Below are 22,128 nucleotides of genomic sequence, written 5' to 3' on the forward strand. Positions count from 1 at the left end.
GGCACCAGCTACCAGCTCTGCTTGTCTGTTACAGCTGGGTGGTGCGGGGGGAGATGCGCGAGCTATTCTAGGACGAGGATCTTTTGTTTGTGGTCGCACTATAGCGCCATTTAGTTTCACTTACGTAACGTGAACTAAACTTATGCGCGGGCGATACAAATAGTATATTCTCAGAAATTAAAATTGTCACAGGGAATTTTATGAAAACCTAATGAAAATGTTTTTAAATAATGCTATGAATTTTTTTTAAAAAAGTCAATTAAATTAAAAAAAAGGAATGTGCTTCATTATCGGACAAAATCCCTACCGCCCACCATGAAAGCTGCAATGCCCACTAGTGGGCGGTAGGGACCAGGTTGACTACCACTGTTTTAAAGAGTTGCATTTGCATTTTATGAAGTTACAAGCTGCCTTTTCACCTGACAGTGAAATGGGCGGCATGTAAATTTAATAAATAAGAATTTTTTTTTCCTTTCTTCTGCCTGCCTTGGCTGTAGCCGTGCACTAATTGCCGTTTCCATTCTGAAATGCTTTCCTGTGAGCAGGCAGCTACGTCTCTGAGAAAACAACTTCCCAAGAGATGATGAAGATCCTTACCTTCGCCAATTCTGTCGTGGATCTCCTTGCTGTGGGCCTGGAAACCTTCAACCGAGCCCGTTACAGGCAGTTTGTGAAACGGATCGGCCATCTCATCAGGTGAGAAGCTCCTGTCCGCTTTCCCTCATGGGCAGAGCCAGGTAAAGGAGCCACAATTAGGACAGCAAAATGAAACCCCTAGCTGTCGTGTCCCCCTCCCCCTCCGACGACCGGGTCTGGGAAGTCTGTATCAAGCGTGGCCACGAAGCCTCTGCAGCTTTGCCAAATTCCTTTCAGAGTTCTCAGGGCAGGCAGGAATCCAAGGTGTGACTTCAGCAACCAGATGAGACTTTGCCTGACTCAAGGAATGCCAAAAAGCAGATCCTTTATATATAGGCCATGGGGTGTGGCTCCCTGACTCAGCACTTATCCAGGCCTGCCCCTCCCTTCCTTCTGCTGACGTCGCCTCTCAGATCTCCGGAAGCGCGGATCCTCCCACTTTAGGTTGTCTTCTGCTATTTGAGAAAGGGAGGGGTCAGAACGAGCAGGCCCGGGCAATTCCAATCCGTGGCTGACTGCCTCTGATGGCTGCGTGTGAGTGAGGTTTGTTTGTTCATTCCTGACATCCCCTCCAGGCATGGGGCCAGGGCTGGGGGCTGGAGGCTGGAGGCATGCCAGGCCGTTCCTCTTCATTATTAGACTCTGAATCTGATAGCAGGCCCTGCAGGAGATGGGAGGGGCCCAGCTGAGGAGAGGATGGAGGACAAGGCAGGCCCGGCAGGAGATAGGAGGGGCCCGGCTGAGGAGAGGAGGGAGGACGAGGCACAACACTAGCTGAGTTAGTGGTGGTAATGGGGGCATAAGAGTGAATTACTGTATTTATTGGAGTATAAGTCTCACCGGAGTATAAGACACTCCTTAGTTTTGGGGGAGGAAAATAGGGGAAAAAAAATCTGCCTACTAGGTATTCATCTGGCTAGCGTCCTTAGCCTCATCATCTTCAGCGCATTAGTTTTGAGGTTGGGGTGGGTTGGGGCTAAAAAACAGCTTCTAAAGCAGGGGTCTCCAACCTTGGTCCCTTTAAGACTTGTGGACTTCAACTCCCAGAGTTCCTCAGCCAGCTTTGCTGGCTGAGGGACTCTGGGAGTTGAAGTCCACAAGTCTTAAAGGGACCAAGGTTGGAGACCCCTGTTCTAAAGCACAGCTGATCGTCGGAGGGAGCTCCAGTCACTAAAAAACAGGCGAAGCGTGGAAGGGGTAAGAGAAGGCAACAACTGTTCCGGGTAGCCATTTTGGGCACCACACGTCCCACTTTCAGCCTCCAAGCGCCTTGCGTTTTCGGGCGGCGACTTTTAGCCTGGTGCCGTAAACACTAGACCAAACTGGCTCTCTAGTTCCTTAAACAAACCCCAAACTCACAGATGGAGTTACCTAGTCGGGTCATGAAACATCTGCAAAAAAACCCACCAAGTCCAGAGAGAGCATCAAGGACCCCACACAGTTCAAACCTGAGCTACAAATATTCTCTCCTGTCTGGAACCTTTCTTCTCTTTTCTCTGCCTCCCAATTGTTCCTACAGGATGACCCTGTGCTACGTGAGTGATCACTGGGCCCAGTTTGTCAGCCGGGCCAAGGAGAGTGGCTCCATGATGCAGCCGTATTCCTTGAAGAAGCTGCAAGTGGAATTTGATGAGTTTTTCCTGAGGGCTGTACTCCATGTCCTGAAAGCAAAAAGGTTGGCAAAAAGTGGATTCTTACTGTGTGGAACAATGCTAATTCCAGTCTGGGGCAGCATGTTATGAGTTTATATGGGAGGAAATCAACCCTGTTGGAGAAATTTCAATAAGCAGTTACCCTATTTTTTTTTAAATAGAATGGCATAGCATGGCATGGCATGGCAGAGTAGAGTTGGAAGGGACCTTGGAGGTCTTCTAGTCCAGCCCCCAGCTTAGGCAGGAAACCTTACACCACTTCAGACAAATGGTTCTCCAACATTGTCTTAAAAACTTCCAGTGTTGGAGCATTCACAACTTCTGGAGGCAAGTTGTTCCACTGATTAATTGTTCTCGCTGTCAGGAAATTTCTCCTTAGTTCCAGGTTGCTTCTCTTGATAAGTTTCCACCCATTGCTTCTTGCCCTGTCTTCAGGGGCTTTGGAGAATAGCTTGAAAGCCACCAAGAATATCCCTCTTCTTTGTGGCAGCCCTTCAAATATTGGAACCCTGGTATCATGTCACCACTAGTCCTTCTTTTCATTAAATTAGACCTACCCAATTCCTGCACCCGTTCTTCATATGTTTTAGCCTGCAGTCCCCTAATCATCTTGGTTGTTCTTCTCTGCACTCTTTCTAGAGTCTCAACATCATTTTTACATGGATGAGCCGCAGTGGTGCAGTGGTTAGAGAGCAGTCCTGCAGGCTACTTCTGCTGACTGCCAGCTGCCTGCAATTTGGCAGTTCAAATGCCACCAGGCTCAAAGTTGACTCAGCTTTCCATCCTTCCGAGGTTGGTAAAATGAGGACCCAGGTTGTTGGGGGCCATAGGCTGACTCTGTAAACCGCTTAGAGAGGGCTGTGAAGCACCGTGAAGCGGTATATAAGCGGTATGCTACATCGTGGTAACTGAAACTGGATGCAGTTTTCCAAATGTGGCCTTACCAAGGCATTATAAAGTGGTATTAAGACTTCACGTGATCTTGATTCTATCGCTCTGTTAATGCAGCCTTTATTAGAGGTTATTGTAATAAACAAGCATTTCCTTGTTGGCTTTCAAACCCCCTGCAGACTAGGAGTCTGGCTGTTCATGTCTGAGATGCCTTACGGTACAGTGTCCAGCGACATGCTCTGGAAGCTCTTCTCCATCATGCACTGCGACGAAAGCCAAGAGCTGGAGAAGTTCAGTTCCGCCATCCAGCTGGCTGAATGCAAGCAGAAACTCAAAGGTTTTCTTCTTTCTTTATCCTTCTTGGGTGGAAGCGTCCGGGCCAGGCCTCTCTTCCATGTCTAGATTTGGAGCCCACGGGCTTTCACAGTGCATGTTTTTGGGAACTGGTGGATGTTCACGGTCAATATAGGCAGTCCCTGAAATTACAACTGTTCATTTAGCGGCTGTTTGAAATGACAGGTAGCCCTTGACTTTCAACAGGTCATTGAGTGGCTGTTCAAAGTTAACAACGGCACTGGCAATAAACCGACTTTTGACCGTTTTTCACACTTAACGGCCTCGGTAGCATCCCCATGACCGTGTGATCAAAATTCAGAGGCTTGCCGATTTGATTCCTGCTTATGACTTGTGTCATGTGTCTGGTAAATTCGCAAGATTAATTTTTCTCGCCAAGTACATTTATACATCCAAAGAAGACTGTGTTGTTTCTCTGTGTCATATAATACAGGGGTCTCCAGTTGTGGCAAAGCTGGCTGGGGAATTCTGGGAGTTGAAGTCCTCCAGGCTTAAAGTGGCCAAGGTTGGAGACCCCTGATATAATATATGTGGGTTTATGCATGAGTTTGTATTTTATTTATATTTTTGTCATGTTTATGCTGTGTGTATTGGAGGCGGTGACCCTTTGAGAGCTGTATGCAACGGAATTTCATTTTAATCTATGCCTATCAGTTTACATTCAAAGTGACAATACATTTATTCTATTCTATCGCCTTTTGCAACCTTTTGACAAAGGCAAAATCAATAGGGAATTGATTAGTGAAATTAGTTTCACTTAACAACCGGTTGCTAACTTATCGATTGGAGTGGTTCACTTAACATCTGCAGCAGGAAAGGTCGTAAAATGGGCAAAACTCACTGAACGAACATCTCCCTTAATGATAGAAACTTTGGGCTCAGTTGTGGTCATAAGTTGAGGACTAGCTGTAGAAGGGCACTTAAAAATGTGACTGATGTCCGTTTTTCACACTTCCAACTGTTGCAGCATCCCCATGGCCATGAGATCAAAATGCAGACACTTGGCAACTTTTTCATACTTACGACGGTTGCTGTGTCATGTGATCCACTTCTGACAAGCAAAATTCATTTAACGGCAGTGTTACTAACTTAACAACTGCAGTGACTGACTTAATAACAGTGGCAAGAAAGATCGTAAAATGGGGCAAAACTCACTTAACCGTTGTCTTGTTTAGCAACATAAATTTTGGTCTCAATTTTGTCACCGGTCAAAGACTACCTGTATAAAGTTGGTTTCAGTTGGCCTCTCCAATATTGGCTTGCTATTCTCTTTCATCCGTTTTGCTGTCTTTTCTAAAGCGAAACAAAAAGTCATACGCAAGTTTCTTGAATAAGTGCTCTTTGTTCCAGTCTGTGCTGTTCATCCATGCCTCAGAATGTGTTGTTTTTATTTATTAGTTTTTTATCCTGCCTTTGTTACACTATAGGCAGTGAATGTTCATAACACTTGGTATATAATAGCCATTAAGCTCCAACCACCTCACAGGATTGTTGTGGAAAAAATAGGAGGAGGTAGAAGTATTAGAGATGATTACAATTTTATTTGTTTGCTTGTTTATTTATATATATTCCACCTTTATTCTTTTCACAAATAACTCAAGGTGACAACATATTCAACGCACCTTCTTCCTCTTTTCCCCGCAACCACACCCCTACGAGGTTAGTTGGGCTGAGAGTTTAATTGGTCCAAGATCAACCAGCTGGTTTACATGGCTAAAGAGGGACTAGAACTCACTTTTCCTGGTGATTGGCTGAAAGTCACTGAGCTGGCATTCATGCCTAAGGCGGGACTAGAACTTACCATCTTCTGGTGGTTGGCCCAAAGTCACCCAACCAGCTTTCATGGTTAAAGCAGGATTAGAGCTCATGGTCTCCTGGTGATTTGCCCAAAGTCATCCAGCTGGCTTTCATGCCTAAGGCAGGACTAGAACTCACCATCTCCTGATGATTGGCTAAAAGTCATTCAACTGGCTTTTATGCCTAAGGCGGGACTAGAACTCACTGTGTCCTGCTGATTGGTCCAGACTCACCCAACCAGCTTTCATGGTTAAAGCAGGACTAGAACTCACTGTCTCCTGTTTCTAACCTGGTGCCTCAACCCTGGATCCAAACTGGCTTATATGGGATTTCAGAATTAATGTAGACTATTTGTCGTGTCCCACTCCTCCTCTGACGGCCGGGTCTGGGAAGTCTGTATCAAGCGTGGTCACAAAGCCTCTGCAGCTTTGCCAAATTCCTGTCAGAGTTCTTAGGGCAGGCAGGAATCCAAGGTGTGACTTCAGCAACCAGATGAGACTTTGCCTGACTCAAGGAATGCCAAAAAGCAGATCCTTTATATAGGCCATGGGGTGTGGCTCCATGACTCAGCACTTATCCAGGCCTGCCCCTCCCTTCCTTTTGCTGACGTCGCCTCTCCATTCTCCGGAAGCGGGGATCTGTCCACTGTGTCTTTTCATCCTCCTGCTCAGCTGCCGGCAATTCTAGCTCGTGGCTGGCTTCTTGCTCACACGCTGGGGGGGGGAGGTTTATTTGCTCATTCTGTCCGGGCATGGTGCCAGGGCTGGGGGTTGGAGGCATGCCAGGCCATTCTTCTTCACTGTCAGTCTCTGGCGCAGATAACAGGAGATGGGAGGGGCCCGGCTGCAGAGAGCGGGGCGGGCGAGGCACAACACTATTATTAAGTTTAGGGTAATTGTTGAATGTATTTATTATTTATATCCATACCAAAGAAAGTTGAAAACCATAGATTCCCGTGTAAACGGACTAGACATAATTGCGAGGAAAAGAAATAAAAACCTAGCTTTGGTGCCGCCAACAGATCCGGCCAACCTGGAGACTTTTGAGCGCTACTTACAATCAATGAACAGTTCCGAGGAGATCTGCCTGCTGACCACCTTCGCCCAGATGGCCCAGACCAAACGGGAGGACGTTGACGAGGACTTCGTAAAAGTGGTGGTGCTGGAGATCTATGAGGTGAGCAAGAAGGAGGCGGAGGTGGAGGAGGGAATGGCAGTGGGGAGATGGGTGGGGTACTTTCCTGAGAGCATTGTCAGGGCAGGGAATTGCAACACCAAGGCGGTATGTGGTGGGGTATTTCCAGTGGTGGGATTCAGCCAGTTCGCACCACTTCGGGAGAACCGGTTGTTAACTTTCTGAGCAGTTTGCTGAACTGGTTGTTGGAAGAAATCATTAGGGCAGAGAACCGCCTGTTAAAATATTTGAATCCCACCACTGGGTATTTCCCTAGGTCGAGGTTGTCCTAATTTAGGGGTATCCAACCTTGGCAACTTTAAGACCTGTGGACTTCCAGCTCCCAGAATTCCCCAGCCAGCCAGTCCCCTGATCTTAAAGCAATAAAGATGATTATTTTATTTTATTTTATTTCATTTCATTTCATTTCATTTCATTTCATTTCATTTCATTTCATTTCATTATTTCATTTCATTTATTTATTTTATTTTATTTATTTTATTTATTTTATTTTATTTATTTCATTTTATTTATTTCATTTCATTTCGTCATTTCATTTCATTTCATCATTTTAATTTTATTTTTTAAATTTAATTTAATTTATTTCATTTCATTTCATTATTTTATTTTATGATTTAATTTAATATCATTTCATTTCATTTCATTATTTTATTTTATTTTATTATTATTTTATTATTATTTATTTTTTATTCTTATCCTACCTTTATTATGATTACCAATAACTCAAGATGGTGAACCTTCCATCCTTCGGAGGTCAATAAAATGAGGACCCAGATAATTGGGGGGGGGCGCAATGTACTCTGTTAATAGCTTAGGGAAGGCTATAAAGCACTGTGAAGCAGTACAGAAATCTAAGTGCTATTGCTATATTCAACACAACTTCTTCCTCCTATTTTCCCCTTAACAACAACCCTGTGAGGTGGGTTAGGCTGAGAGAGAGGGACTGGCTTAAAGTCCCCCAGCCGGTTTTCAGGCCTAAGGTGGGGACAAGAACTCAGAGTCTCCTGCTGATTGGCCCAAAGTTACCCAGCGGCTTTTATGGCTAAGGCGGGATTAGAACTGGAAACAACAAAATACCTTATGCCACCAGACTTGAAATCCTAGGATTAGAAAATTTAGAACTACGTCGCCTTCGAATTGACCTGAACTTAACTCATAGAATCATCTATTACAAAGTCCTTCCTGTCGAAGACTACTTCAGCTTCAATTGCAACAATACACGAGCACACAATAGATTTAAGCTTAATGTTAACCGCTCCAAACTAGATTGCAGAAAATATGACTTCTGTAACAGAGTTGTTAATGCCTGGAACAAACTACCTGATTCTGTGGTCTCTTCCCAAAATCTTCAAAGCTTCAACCAAAAATTGTCTACTATTGACCTCACCCCATTCCTAAGAGGTCTGTAAGGGGCGTGCCTACCATTCTTGTCCCAATGTTCCCTTTCATTATATCCAATTAATATAGTTATTACATACTCATGCTTATATATATGCTTATATATTATAATTATATATTATATAATTACTCATGCTTATGCTTATATATACTGTGTGACAAAAATAAATAAAATAAAAAATAAAATAAAATAGAACTCACAAGAAGTCTTGTGGCGATTGGCTCAAAGTCTCCTAGACCAGGGGTCTCCAACCTTGGTCCCTTTAAGACTTGTGGACTTCAACACCCAGAGTCCCTCAGCCAGCAAAGCTGGCTGAGGAACTCTGGGAGTTGAAGTCCACAAGTCTTAAAGGGACCAAGGTTGGAGACCCCTGTCCTAGACAGGTTTCATAGCTAAGGCGGGATTCAACCACTCTATCCTTAATACCGTAATTCCTCAGTCCTCCACAGTGTCAATCATCATGTCACTTGTCAGGGCCACTGGGTCGGCTTCCCCAGGCCTGAAATAAAGGCAGACTCCCACCTTATGAATCCTTAGTTCACAGTGTGCGAGTCGATGTAGAAGCTGTTGAGAAGGGCATTAAGTCTTGGTTACAGTTTGAGGAGGAGTGCGTTTCTGGAATACTCTTTTTTTTTATTTTTTAAAAATTATTTATAAATCTCCCCTCAGGTATCTTACGTCAGCCTTTCCACCAGAGAAACTTTTTCAAAAGTTGGCCGAGAGCTCCTGGCTGCTATCACTGCTATCCATACAAATATGATTTCTGTCCTGCTGGATCGAGTCAGGGAGACCATTGAAAGTGTCGGCATGGTAAGAATGGCCCAAGTCTTTGAGCGAAGCCACGAACGGACTCAACGCCCAACTGAAGGAAAATTCTGTGCCACGACCAAGAATTCCTCCCTTCCTCCCCCTCCCTCTTCCTTCCTTCCTTCCTTTCTTCTTTCTTCCTTCCCTCCCTCCCTCCCTCCCTCCCTTTTACTTTCCTTTCACCCTTCCTTCCTTCCTTCCTTCCTTCCTTCCTTCCTTCCTTCCTTCCTTCCTTTCCTCCCTCTTTCTTTTACTTTCCTTCCCTCCCTCCATCGCTGTTTTTCTTCTTTTACCTTCCTTCCTTTCCTCCCTCCCTCTTTCTTTTACTTTCCTTTCCCGTTTCCTTCCTTCCTCCCTCCCTCCCTCCTTCCTTCCTCCCTTTCTCCCTTCCTCTTTCTTTTACTTCCCTTCCCTTCCTCCATCCCTGTTTTTTGTTTTCCTCCCTCCCTCCCTGTTTCTTTTATTTTCCTTCCTTTCCTCCCTCCTCTTTCTCCTTCCTTCCTTCCTTCCTCCGTCCCTCCATCCTCTTTCTACTTTTCATCCCCTCTCCCTTCCTCCCTCCCTCTTTTACCTTCTTTCCTTCCTCCTCCCTCCCTCCCTCCTTCCTTCCTTCCTTCCTTTCCTCCCTCCTCCTCCTCTTTCTCCTTCCTTCCTCTTTTTAAGTTTCCTTCCTTCCTCCTCCCTCCCTCTGTTTTTCTTTTCTCCTCCTCCCTCCCTCCCACCCTCCCTCTTTCTTTTATCTTCCTTCCCTCTCTCCCCCTTCCTTCCTTCCTTCCTTCCTTTTTTCCTCCCTCCCTCCCTCTTTTATTTTCCTTCCCTCCTTCCCTCCCTCCATCTGTTTTTCATTTACTTCCTCCCTCCCTCCCTCTCTTTCACCTTCCTTCCCTCAGTCCCTCTCCTCCCTCCCTCCTTCCCTCCCTCCCTTCAAATAAAATCTCTCTACAAAACCAAATAAACTATGACCCACCAGTGGGAACAATCAGACCAACCCCTCGATGGGCTCGGTATCACCCTGGGGTCCCCAGCATGGCTGGCAAAACCATGTCTTCAGGGCCTTTTGGAGAGCATCAAAGCGGGGGGGGGCAGTATTATTTCCACAGGGATGATGGTCCACAGGAAGGGAGCCACCACGAGGAAGGCCCTTCTTCTCCTTGGTCCCACCAGGGGGACCATTTTTGAACAGGGAGACACGTCACATTCCTTGCCTCCCCACTATGGTGGGTTGAGTAGATGCAAGCCGCCCTTCCAAGTAATCTGGCCCCTGCCAGGTAGGAGGATAACATTTTTCTATCCTTTGGAAAACGGAGCAGCTTGTACATTTCATCTTTGCTTCCTGGCTCTGATACGTTAGGTAGGTGTCTTCCTTCTAAGCATCACAAAATAAGAAAAGTGCCTTAAATGAAGTTTTAGCCAACCCATAAATTGATTGTGCGTCATTAGCTTCTTACGGACATTTAGCGACCCAACAGAGATTTTTTTCTCCGTGCCTTTCAAGATCACCTTCCTAACTCCGCCCAATCCTGTCCTCACGTTTGTCTTCATGTTTTTTTTTATCTCGTCAGGTTACTCTTTATTTGTTTAAAGAACTGCCGATGCTTCTCTGGAAACCGTCCCCTTCCGAGGTCGCCTTGATCCGCGACTGGCTTCTGAATTACAGTCTGACAGAAGTCGAAAATAAACTGGCTTGCATTATCCTGGAAGAGATGAACTGGGGCCCCGGCGACCAACACGTGTGTATAAACTTCAGTTTTAGTGAAGCAGGTGGCTTTTCTTTTAGCAACAGCTAAAAGGTTGAAATGTTGGGGTCTTGGCATTCTCTGAGCTTAGTTGCCTTGCAAAAGGTTTCCTGCCAATCATTTCAACCGTTATCCCTAATTTGGTAATGAAATGTTTGCAGGAAGAAAACCAGACTGAGTGAACACCAGAATCCCAGCATTTCTCTCCTTTTCTTTCCTTTCCTCTCCCCTCCCCTCCCCTCGGTCTCTCCTCTGCTCTCCTCTCGGTTTCCCCTCCCCTAGGTCTCCTCTCCTCTCCCCTCCCCTCCTCCCTTCCCCTCCCTCCCCTCCCCTCAGTCTCCCCTCTCCTCTCCTCTCCTCTCCCCTTGGTCTCCCCTAACCTAGGTCTCCCCTCCCCTCCCCCCCTCCCTCCTCCCTAGGTCTCCTCCCTCGGTCTCCTCTCTCCTCTCCTCTCCTTTCCCTTAGTCTTCCCTAACCTAGGTCTCCCTAATCTAGGTCTCCTCCCTCCCCCAGGTCTCCTCTCTCCTCTCCTCTCCTTTCCTTTCCTCCCTCCCTTCCTCCCTCCCTCTGTTTTTCTTTTCTCCTCCCTCCCTCCCTGTTTCTTTTATTTTCCTTCCTTTCCTCCCTCCTCTTTCTCCTTCCTTCCTTCCTCCGTCCCTCCATCCTCTTTCTACTTTTCATCCCCCTCTCCCCCTTCCTCCCTCCCTCTTTTACCTTCTTTCCTTCCCTCCCTCCCTCCCTCCTTCCCTTTCTTTTACTTTCCATCCCCCTCTCCCCCTCCCTCCCTCCCTTCCTCTTTTTAAGTTTCCTTCCTTCCTCCTCCCTCCCTCTGTTTTTCTTTTCTCCTCCTCCCTCCTCCCTCCCTCCCTCTTTCTTTTATCTTCCTTCCCTCTCTCCCCCTTCCTTCCTTCCTTCCTTCCTTCCTTCCTTCCTTTTTTCCTCCATCCCTCCCTCTTTTATTTTCCTTCCCTCCTTCCCTCCATCTGTTTTTCATTTACTTCCTCCCTCCCTCCCTCTCTTTCACCTTCCTTCCCTCAGTCCCTCTCCTCCCTCCCTCCCTCCCTCCCTCCCTCCCTTCAAATAAAACCTCTCTACAAAAACCAAATAAACTATGACCCACCAGTGGGAACAATCAGACCAACCCCTCGATGGGCTCGGTATCACCCTGGGGTCCCCAGCATGGCTGGCAAAACCATGTCTTCAGGGCCTTTTGGAGAGCATCAAAGCAGGGGCCAGTATTATTTCCACAGGGCTGATGGTCCACAGGAAGGGAGCCACCACGAGGAAGGCCCTTCTTCTCCTTGGTCCCACCAGGGGGACCATTTTTGAACAGGGAGACACGTCACATTCCTTGCCTCCCCACTATGGTGGGTTGAGTAGATGCAAGCCGCCCTTCCAAGTAATCTGGCCCCTGCCAGGTAGGAGGATAACATTTTTCTATCCTTTGGAAAACGGAGCAGCTTGTACATTTCATCTTTGCTTCCTGGCTCTGATACGTTAGGTAGGTGTCTTCCTTCTAAGCATCACAAAATAAGAAAAGTGCCTTAAATGAAGTTTTAGCCAACCCATAAATTGATTGTGCGTCATTAGCTTCTTACGGACATTTAGCGACCCAACAGAGATTTTTTTCTCCGTGCCTTTCAAGATCACCTTCCTAACTCCGCCCAATCCTGTCCTCACGTTTGTCTTCATGTTTTTTTTTATCTCGTCAGGTTACTCTTTATTTGTTTAAAGAACTGCCGATGCTTCTCTGGAAACCGTCCCCTTCCGAGGTCGCCTTGATCCGCGACTGGCTTCTGAATTACAGTCTGACAGAAGTCGAAAATAAACTGGCTTGCATTATCCTGGAAGAGATGAACTGGGGCCCCGGCGACCAACACGTGTGTATAAACTTCAGTTTTAGTGAAGCAGGTGGCTTTTCTTCTAGCAACAGCTAAAAGGTTGAAATGTTGGGGTCTTGGCATTCTCTGAGCTTAGTTGCCTTGCAAAAGGTTTCCTGCCAATCATTTCAACCGTTATCCCTAATTTGGTAATGAAATGTTTGCAGGAAGAAAACCAGACTGAGTGAACACCAGAATCCCAGCATTTCTCTCCTTTCCTTTCCTCCCCTCCCTCCCTCGGTCTCTCCTCTGCTCTCCTCTCGGTTTCCTCCCTAGGTCTCCTCCTCTCCTCCCCTCCTCCCTTCCTCCCCTCCCTCCCCTCAGTCTCCCCTATCCTCTCCTCTCCTCTCCCTTGGTCTCCCTAACCTAGGTCCTCTCCTCTCCTCCCTAGGTCTCCTCCCCTCCCTAGGTCTCCCCTCCCCTCGGGCTGGTCTATCCTCTCCTCTCCTTTCCCCTTAGTCTTCCCTAACCTAGGTCTCCCCTAATCTAGGTCTCCCCTCCCCTCCCCTCGGTCTCCTCTCTCCTCTTCTCTCCCCTCGGTCTCCCCTAACCTAGGTCTCCTCTCCCCACCCCTCCCTCTCCTAGGTCTCCTCTCCTCTCCCCTCCCCTCCCCTCCCCTAGGTCTCCTCTCTCCTAGGTCTCCTCTTCTCTCCCCCAGGTCTCCTCTAACCTAGGTCTCCTCCCCTCCCTCTCCTCCCCTCCCCTCCCCTCCCCCAGGTCCTTTCCTCTCCTCCCCTCCCTCCCTCCCTAGGTCCCTCTCCCTCCCCTCCTCTAGGTCCCTCTCCTCCCCCAGGTCCTTTCCTCTCCTCCCTAGGTCCCCTTTCATCTACTCTTCTCCCATCCCCTATGTCACCTTCCTTCTCCTTCCCTCCCCTCCCCTCCCCTTCCCTCTTCACACCTTCCCCTCCCCTAGGTCCCTTCTCCTCTGAGCTCCACCTCCCTGAGGCCCCAGATTGTTGAGGGCAATATGCTGACACTGTAAATTGCTGTAAAAGCACTATGGAATGGTATATAAGTCTATTGCTGTGTCCCCTCCCCTCTCCTCCCCCTCCCCCCATGAATTCCATGCATCCTAAAGGTGCTGTGTTTGAATAGTGCCGTCCTATGGGATTTACCAGTCAACAGTCTTACTTTCTAAGGTTGCTTTCAGAAAAGAATATACCTGTTAGGAAATTGTTATTTGTCTAACTAGTTGGCCAGGCAATATATAAACCAACTATGTATGTTTGCAGTAAGAAAGGTATTATATTGCTTTAAGGCTGTGCTGCATCATCCTGCATCCTGATTGGCTGAGCTCTGTAGCCGAGAATGATTTTTTTAAACACACAAGGCTTAATCAATGATTTTTTGGTTTCTTTTAAACCTACCCAGCATATAAATTGTTACATGGGACTTCCTGTCTCCTATTTCTGGAATGTTTTTTGGTGGCCGAAATAAATAAATGAGACATTGAAAGAGCAACCACCTAACTACCATATGGTTAGGTAGCCCCACGGAACAGAAAATGTCTCCTTGCCTTGGAAATCAGCTGGATGGTGGGTTTTTTTGAACAGGGTCACCTTCACATCAGCCCAGCTGTCCATGCGGAGGTTGCGCTGATGATCTTGGAAGCTTATCAGAAGTATCTCTCCCAGAAGCCGTACAGTGGACTCCTCTCAGAGAGCTTCAAACAGGTGCTTCCCTTTCATTGCTTTTACAATAGAATAAAGAAGGAATGGAATGGAATGGAATGGAATGGAATGGAATGGAATGGAATAGAATAGAATAGAATAGAATAGAATAGAATAGAATAGAATAGAATAGAATAGAATAGAATAGAATAAAGAAAAAATGGAATGGAATGGAATAGAATAAAGAAAAAATGGAATGGAATGGAATAGAATAGAATAGAATAGAATAGAATAAAAAAATGGAATGGAAATGGAATAAAGAAAAAATGGAATGGAATGGAATAGAATAGAATAGAATAAAGAAAAGAATAGAATGGAATAGAATGGAATGGAATGGAATAGAATAGAATAGAATAAAAAAAATGGAATGGAATGGAATGGAATAGAATAGAATAAAGAAAAAATGGAATAGAATAGAATAGAATAGAATAGAATAGAAAAATAGAATGGAAATGGAAATGGAATGGAATAGAATAAAGAAAAAATGGAATGGAAATGGAATGGAATGGAATAGAATAAAGAAAAATGGAATGGAATGGAATAGAATAAAGAAAAATAGAATGGAATAGAATAGAATAGAATAAAAAAATGGAATGGAAATGGAATAGAATGGAATAAAGAAAAAATGGAATGGAATGGAATAGAATAAAGAAAAAATGGAATGGAAATGGAATGGAATGGAATAGAATAGAGTAGAGTAGAGTAGAATAGAATAGAATAAACAGAGTTGGTAGGGTCCTTGGAGGTCTTCCAGTCCAACCCCCTGCTCAGGCAGGGAACCCTACACCACTTCAGACAAATGGTTATCCAACATCTTCTTAAAAACTTCCAGTGTTGGAGCATTCACAACTTCTGGAGGCAAGTAGTTCCACTGATTAATTGTTCTAACTGTCAGGAAATTTTTGAATCTCTCCTAGTTGCTGGTTGGAATAATAAATCACATTTAAAATAGTTGCCAAAAAAAGAGAGCAATTTTATGGGTTCTCCCAGTACCCTGGAGCATAAATTAAAAAAGAAAAAAAAAACTGATCTGAGATATGGACTTGGTTCTCTGTGACCTTGTTTTTTAATTTCTTTCTTGTAGACATTTCATTACCCAGCTAGGTAACATCATCAATGCTGGTGAGAATGAGATTTGTTTCCTATTTATGCAGTGTAAGTTACTCTGTATAAGAAGGGAGCAAAATCCCACACTCACTTAGCACTGATGATGTTACCTAGTTGGGCAATGAAACATCTACAAGAAAACTACCAAGCTCAGCTCAAGAAGTCCTCAATTCATCCCTGGATGACAAATATTCTCTTCTATTGAAACTGAACTAGTTTAAGACGTTATGTCTTAAAATGTCCCTTTTTCATACTTAACGACCATTGCAGCCTCCGCCCCCCCCCCTTGGTCACGTGATCAAAATTCAGACACTTGGCAACTGGATCACATTTATGACGGTCGCAGTGGTCCCTGGTTCCCCTTTTGCGACCTCCTGACAGGTAACGTCAATGGGGAAGCCAGGGTTCAGTTAACAACCGTGATCTTTGCTTAACAGCTGCGGTGATTCCCTTAGCGACTGCGGCAAGGAAGATCGTAAAATGGAGCAAAACTCAGTTAACAACTGCCTCGCTTAGCCATAGAAGGTTCCTGCTCGATTATGGTCGTAACTTGAGGACCACCTGTAGCTCCTTATAGTCTTTTCGGCTGACAACCGGGCAGTTCTTTGACCGGTAAAGAACTTTTGTTCTGTTGAGATGAACTGAGGAATATTCGACAACTATTTGTCTGAAATGGTATAGGGGCCATGATGGCGAACCCATGGCACGTGGGCCACAGGTGCCACGCAGCGCCTTCTCTGTGGGCACGTGAGCTTAATGAGTGGTCACTCATGCCCTTGTTACATCCCGCCTGGAGTACTGCAATGCTCTCTACATGGGGCTCCCCTTGAAGAGTACCCGGAGGCTCCAACTGGTCCAGGGTGCTAGAGGGAGCACCTCGTGGCTCCAATGTGACACCTCTCCTGTGCAGTCTGCACTGGCTCCCGGTGGTCTTCCGGGTCCAATTCAAGGTGCTTGTTATCACCTTCAAAGCGCTCCATGGCTTAGGACCGGGGTGTCTACGGGACCGCCTACTGCCACCAATAGCCTCCCACCGACCAGTGCACTCTCACAGAGAGGGCCTCCCTCGGATACCATCAGCCAAACAATGTCGGCTGGCGACCTCCAGGGGGAGGGCCTTCTCTGTGGGGGCTCCCGCCCTCTGGAATGAGCTGCCTCCGGGGCTTCGTCAACTCCCCGACCTCCGGACCTTCCGCCACGAGCTGAAGACGTTGTTGTTTCGACGTGCAGGACTAGCTTGAACATAGTTTTAAATTGGGGTTTTACACTGGGGTTTTTAAAATGGGCTTTTTAATCGTATTTAAAAAATTTTAGGCCATATGTTGAATTAGTTTTTTATACTGTTTTTAACCTGTATTATATGTATTGTGGTTTTTACTGGCTGTGAACCGCCCTGAGTCCTTCGGGAGAAGGGCGGTATACAAATGTAATAAATAAATAAATAAATAAATAGCTGTTGCCCCAGTTTAGCTCCACTGCACATGCACGCTTGCCTCCCGCCGGCCAGCTGGTTGTTGGGTCTTTGCCCGTGCATGAGCAGGGGGCGTGGGGTGTGTGCGGGGGCCACGTACACACATGCCTGGTGGGCAGGACACCTGCAGGGGTGTGTGCGCCTGCACAGAGGGGCAAGGAGTGTGCGGGGGCCCTGCACGCGTTGCATTTTGGGGGTTCGAGTGTGCTTTGGGCACTCGGTCCGGAAAAAGTTCGCCATCACGGGTATAGGATTTCATGGTTTAGCAGAGAGTTGGACTAGAACAAAGTTCCCCAGCCTTTCTGGATTGGTGGCCTGGAGTGGTGGTGGTGAGAGAAATTTGGGATAGTTTTGTGGGTGGGGCAGGTGCATGAGTGTGCACATGTCTGAGCATGGCCCCGAGCTTGCACGAGTGAGCCCACAAGCGCCCACGATGCTCATACAAGTGAGGCCCCGTGACGTTCACATGAATGGGTCCCTGAACCCCTGTGACGTTCACACATGTGGGGCCCTGAGACCTTACGATGCTCGCGCGAGTGGAGCTGTGCGCACATGCGCACGCACCATCCGGCCCACTCACGAAGCCCGGTTTCAAATAGGCTGCCGATCAGTATTTGGCCCAGTATTTGGTTGAAGACCTCCAGGATCGCTTCCAACTCTATTATTCTGTTATGTCGCTTCTCTTTACCAGGTCTCCTATCTGGCCAGCATTGTCCGTTATGGCGAGACCGCAGAAAGCTCCTTTAATCAGTGGGCCTGGGGGATGATTTTGAGATTAAAGCTGCACATGAATGATTACGGCGTGCAGGGACACTGGGCTCCAGCACCCATACCTGACTTGACAGATTCGCCCACCTTTCACCCGCTGCTGAAGGCGGTCAGATCTAGCCTCCCAATTGGCTGCTACCTTGCCTTGGCTATGTCCGCTGTTGGCCACAGGTAAATATTCATTTTCTTTGTCCTTGCAACTAATGTTTCCTAAATACATTTCTAGCTTCTTTGAAGCGCCAATAACCTTATGTATAAGTTTAGATGTGAGGGATGGCCAGGATCTATATATATAAAAATGGCTGTGTGTGTGTGTTCCAGCATAACTCTAGAATGCCTGGGCCGCTGAAATGAAAAGGAATGAACTATATCGGTAGTGTCAAATCACAGTACTTTTGACAGTGATACTGTGGAGTTTGGATTCAAGTTCTGTTAAGATACAGCCTGTTGTGCCTTAAAATGGCTTCTACTGTACAGCACAGTGGAGTTGCCATGGTAACGGCTACACAGTACTCCACAAGGGGGCTTCCTCTAGTAAGGGGGATTGGTTCTTAAAAAACAACAACAACCAAACATCCTAGGTCCGTGATGCCGAACCTATGGCATGTGTACCACAGGTGGCATGCATAGCCATATCAGTGGGCACACGAGCTCAGTTCCGGCACGCATGCACACGGCGTCCAGCTGATTTTCGGGCCTTCTGGGCCCACCAGAAGTAAGGAAGCAGGCTGTTTCCTGCTTCCAGAGGGCCTGGGTGGTGGTGGGGAAAGCCTGCTTTTCTCTCTCACCTGGCTCCAGAGCCTCTCTAGGAGTCTGGGGAGGGCGAAAATGGCCTTTTCCACCTCCCCGGAGGCCGAAAACAGCCCATTTGCCAGCTTCCGGTTGGACAGGAAGTGACATTTTTTGCTGTTCCCAGCCTCCAGAGACTCCTAGAGAGGCTCTAGAGCCAGATGAGAGAGAAAAACGGGCCTACCGGGCCATCGCATGACAGGAGTGTGTGTGTGGGGGGGTTTTGCAGGTGTGGGGGTGGATGTGGGCATGTGTGTGCATGACGCCCCCTTCCATCTTCTGGCATGCGATGGCAAAAAAGTTAGCCATCACTGTCCTAGGCCCTTTAAGCAAAGAGGGCAAGTTGTCGGGGGAGGTGCCTGCTAATGCAGATAATCACCAGGAGAGTTCGGTCTCTAATCCTCACCATAGTGGTGTCGAGTCCCACTCCTCCGCTGACGGCCGGGTCAGGGAAATCCGAATCAGGTGTGCCTCTGCAGCTCTGCCAAAGTCCTAGCAAAGTCCTCAGGGCAGGCAGGAGACCAGAAAGTGACTTCAGCAAGATATGTTTAGACTTTGCCTGACTCAGAGAATGCCAGAAAGCAGGTCCTTTATATAGCCCATGGGGTTTGGCTCCATGACTCAGCACTTATCCAGGCCTGCCCCTCCCTTCCTTCTGTTGCCTCCGCCTATTCAGTCTTCTGATGCGAGGGTCACTCCAGTCTGCAGCTGTTGGTAATTGACCTCCCTCAGGCTCACATGCTGTGGGGGAGGGGGAGGGGTCTAGTTGCTCCGTTTGCCTGGGCATGGAGCCAGGGCTGGGGCCGGGAGGTGCTTCCTCCTGTCTGGGCATGGAGCCAGGGCTGGGGCCGGGAGGCATACTAGGACATTCCTCAGCGTTCGGAAGCAGATAAGAAGGCCCCGGCTGCGGTGAGAGCGGGCAAGACACAACAAGTGGTTGAGCCAGTCCTTTTCCTGTCTAATACAGGATTTGGGATAAATAAATACCAGGTCAACGCCGGGTTATCAGCTAGTTGTAAATCATACTGCTTTAGTCACAGTGGTTTCCTTTGGGAATTTTGTGTGGCTTTTTCAACCGACTGCGTTTGAGCATATCATCTGTGGTTTTGTGGGACTGCTTTAGAAATACGGATCATTGTGACTTTCTAATGTGCCATCTGCTTACGAGCCATTCACTGTGGGTAGCAAAGAGCAGCGTTGGAAATTTGCGGCTGAAAACACAAGACAGCGCAATTCCAGCGACAGTTCTTCTCATTGCCCATTGCAAAACCTGCCAATCAAGTCTCATACGATCAGAACAAATATTAGCAAGTTGGAGCTTCTTTGTTGCTGATTTTATTGAGTTCAGAACGAGGTATAATAATAAGAAGAACAAGAACAACAACAACAACAACAGATTTGGAAGGGACCTTGGAGGTCTTCTAGTCTAACCCCCTGCCCAGGCAGGATACACTACACCACTTCAGACAAATGGTTATCTAACATCTTCTTAAAAACCTCCAGTGTTGGAGCATTCACAACTTCTGGAGGCAAGTTGTCCCACTGATTAATTGTTCTCACTGTCAGGAAATTTCTCCTTAGTTCCAGGTTGCTTCTCTCCTTGATTAGTTTCCATCCTTCTTGTCCTGCTCTCAGGTGCTTTGGAGAATAGCTTGACTCCCTCTTGTTTGTAGCAACCCCTGAGATATTGGAAGACTGCTATCGTGTCTCCCCTAGTCCTTATTTTCATTAAACTAGACATTCCGAGTTCCTGCAACCGTTCTTCATATGTTTTAGCCTCCAGTTCCCTAATCATCTTTGTTGCTCTTCTCTGCACTCTTTCTAGAGTCTCAACATCTTTTTTACATTGTGGCGACCAAAACTGAATGCAGTATTCCAAGTGTGGCCTTACCAAGGCATTATAAAGTGGTACTAGCACTTCACGTGATCTTAATTCTATCCCTCTGTTTATGCAGTCCAGAACTGTGCTGGCTTTTTTGGCAGCTGCTGCACACTGCTGGCTAATATCTAAATGGTCGTCCACTAGGACTCCAAGATCCCTCTCAGGTGTTTTGTTTTCCTCCATGCTGGTAAAGAATGCTTGAAATATTCCCATTTCTTTGTTTAGAATTACAATTCTCAAAGTTCTCTTTATAGGAAACCATGGTAGTTAAGCCAATGTAGGACTAATTAATTACAAACAGGTGGATAGATGGATAGAACACCCGAGAATCCATTTTCCTATCTAGCTTAAAGAAGGGGACCTTGGAGGTCTTCTAGTCTAACCCCCTGCCCAGGCAGGATACACTACACCACTTCAGACAAATGGTTATCTAACATCTTCTTAAAAACCTCCAGTGTTGGAGCATTCACAACTTCTGGAGGCAAGTTGTCCCACTGATTAATTGTTCTCACTTTCAGGAAATTTCTCCTTAGTTCCAGGTTGCTTCTCTCCTTGATTAGTTTCCATCCATTGCTTCTTGTCCTGCCCTCAGGTGCTTTGGAGAATAGCTTAACTCCCTCTTGTTTGTAGCAACCCCTGAGATATTGGAACATTGCTATCATGTCTCCCCTAGTCCTTCTTTTCATTAAACTAGACATACCCAGTTCCTGCAACCGTTCTTCATATGTTTTAGCCTCCAGTTCCCTAATCATCTTTGTTGCTCTTCTCTGCACTCTTTCTAGAGTCTCAACATCTTTTTTACATTGTGGCGACCAAAACTGAATGCAGTATTCCAAGTGTGGCCTTACCAAGGCATTATAAAGTGGTACTAGCACTTCACGTGATCTTGATTCTATCCCTCTGTTTATGCATCCCAGAACTGTGCTGGCTTTTTTGGCAGCTGCTGCACACTGCTGGCTCATATCTAAATGGTCGTCCCCTAGGACTCCAAGATCCCTCTCAGGTGTTTTGTTTTCCTCCATGCTGGTAAAGAATGCTTGAAATATTCCCATTTCTTTGTTTAGAATTACAATTCTCAAAGTTCTCTTTATAGGAAACCATGGTAGTTAAGCCAATGTAGGACTAATTAATTACAAACAGGTGGATAGATGGATAGAACACCCAAGAATCCATTTTCCTATCTAGCTTAAAGAAGGGGACCTTGAAAAGGAAGAAATTTGATATCAGGAGCTGGAAAGTATCTGTCCTCTTAACTTAAACCAGATGTCAACTCTGAATTGAACCTGGTTGAAGCCATCTTATATTGCTTCATAGTTGCCGCACACTATGGGGGAGAGGATGAGGGGGGGGAAAGCAAAATTGTCTCATAGGCAAAATAAAGAGCTTTCGCGTGGGAAAGTGGTAGGCTGCTGCCGGTTCGGACCGGTTTGCGCGAACCGGTAGTTCCCACAATCAGCTGGCCCCCGCTGTATCCTGTCCTGCATTTCCTTCTTTCTGGCTCAGCTGATTCGCGCAGCAGAGCTGACTTTCGCGCCTCCGCTGTTCTATTTACTGGGGCTGCCTTAGAAAGGTAAGCAGCTGAGTTTCAAATTAATGTATTTTGAACGCTGCGTGCAAGCGCGTTAGATGTGCGCATGTGTCTAGTCCACATGCGTGCATAGTGGGAAAGTGGTGGGCTGCTGCCGGTTCGGACCGGTTTGCGCGAACTGGTAGTTCCTACGATCAGCTGGACCCCGCCCTATCCTGTCCTATATTTCCTTCTTTCTGGCTACTTTTCGCGCCTCCGCTGTTCTACTTACTGGGGCTGCCTTAGAAGGTAAGCAGCCGAGTTTCAAATTGCTGTATTTTGAACGCTGTATTTCTACGCAAGCGCATTAGACGTGCGCACATGCGTAGTCCACATGCGCGCATAGTCAAGTGAATGCTCACAGAACCGGTTGTTAAACTGGTTGAACCAAGGTCAACCCAACAGGCGGCCATAGGAGGAGGAACAGAAGTGGTTGAGAGTGCCCTCCCACTGCGTTGATTGGACAGTGTGACCTGTGACACCTGAGGAAAGAAACTTTTGCTTTTTCAGCTACATGGTAACCGTAGG

General features: G+C 46.7%; 1 protein-coding gene across 1 annotated transcript in view; it reads left to right on the forward strand.

Annotated features, from left to right (window-relative positions):
• Window positions 1-22,128, forward strand: part of EPG5 (ectopic P-granules 5 autophagy tethering factor) — a 163,142-nt gene that overhangs the window by 63,723 nt on the left and 77,291 nt on the right. The window contains exons 9-16 of the mRNA XM_058171212.1: window positions 546-696; window positions 2,156-2,311; window positions 3,359-3,516; window positions 6,352-6,506; window positions 8,593-8,733; window positions 10,293-10,460; window positions 13,900-14,019; window positions 17,286-17,533. Of these exons, the coding sequence (XP_058027195.1) occupies window positions 546-696; window positions 2,156-2,311; window positions 3,359-3,516; window positions 6,352-6,506; window positions 8,593-8,733; window positions 10,293-10,460; window positions 13,900-14,019; window positions 17,286-17,533 (1,297 nt within the window). The remainder of the gene's footprint in view (window positions 1-545; window positions 697-2,155; window positions 2,312-3,358; window positions 3,517-6,351; window positions 6,507-8,592; window positions 8,734-10,292; window positions 10,461-13,899; window positions 14,020-17,285; window positions 17,534-22,128) is intronic.

This window comes from Ahaetulla prasina, chromosome 2 (genome assembly GCF_028640845.1).
Source record: "Ahaetulla prasina isolate Xishuangbanna chromosome 2, ASM2864084v1, whole genome shotgun sequence".
Classification (NCBI taxonomy): domain Eukaryota; kingdom Metazoa; phylum Chordata; class Lepidosauria; order Squamata; family Colubridae; genus Ahaetulla; species Ahaetulla prasina.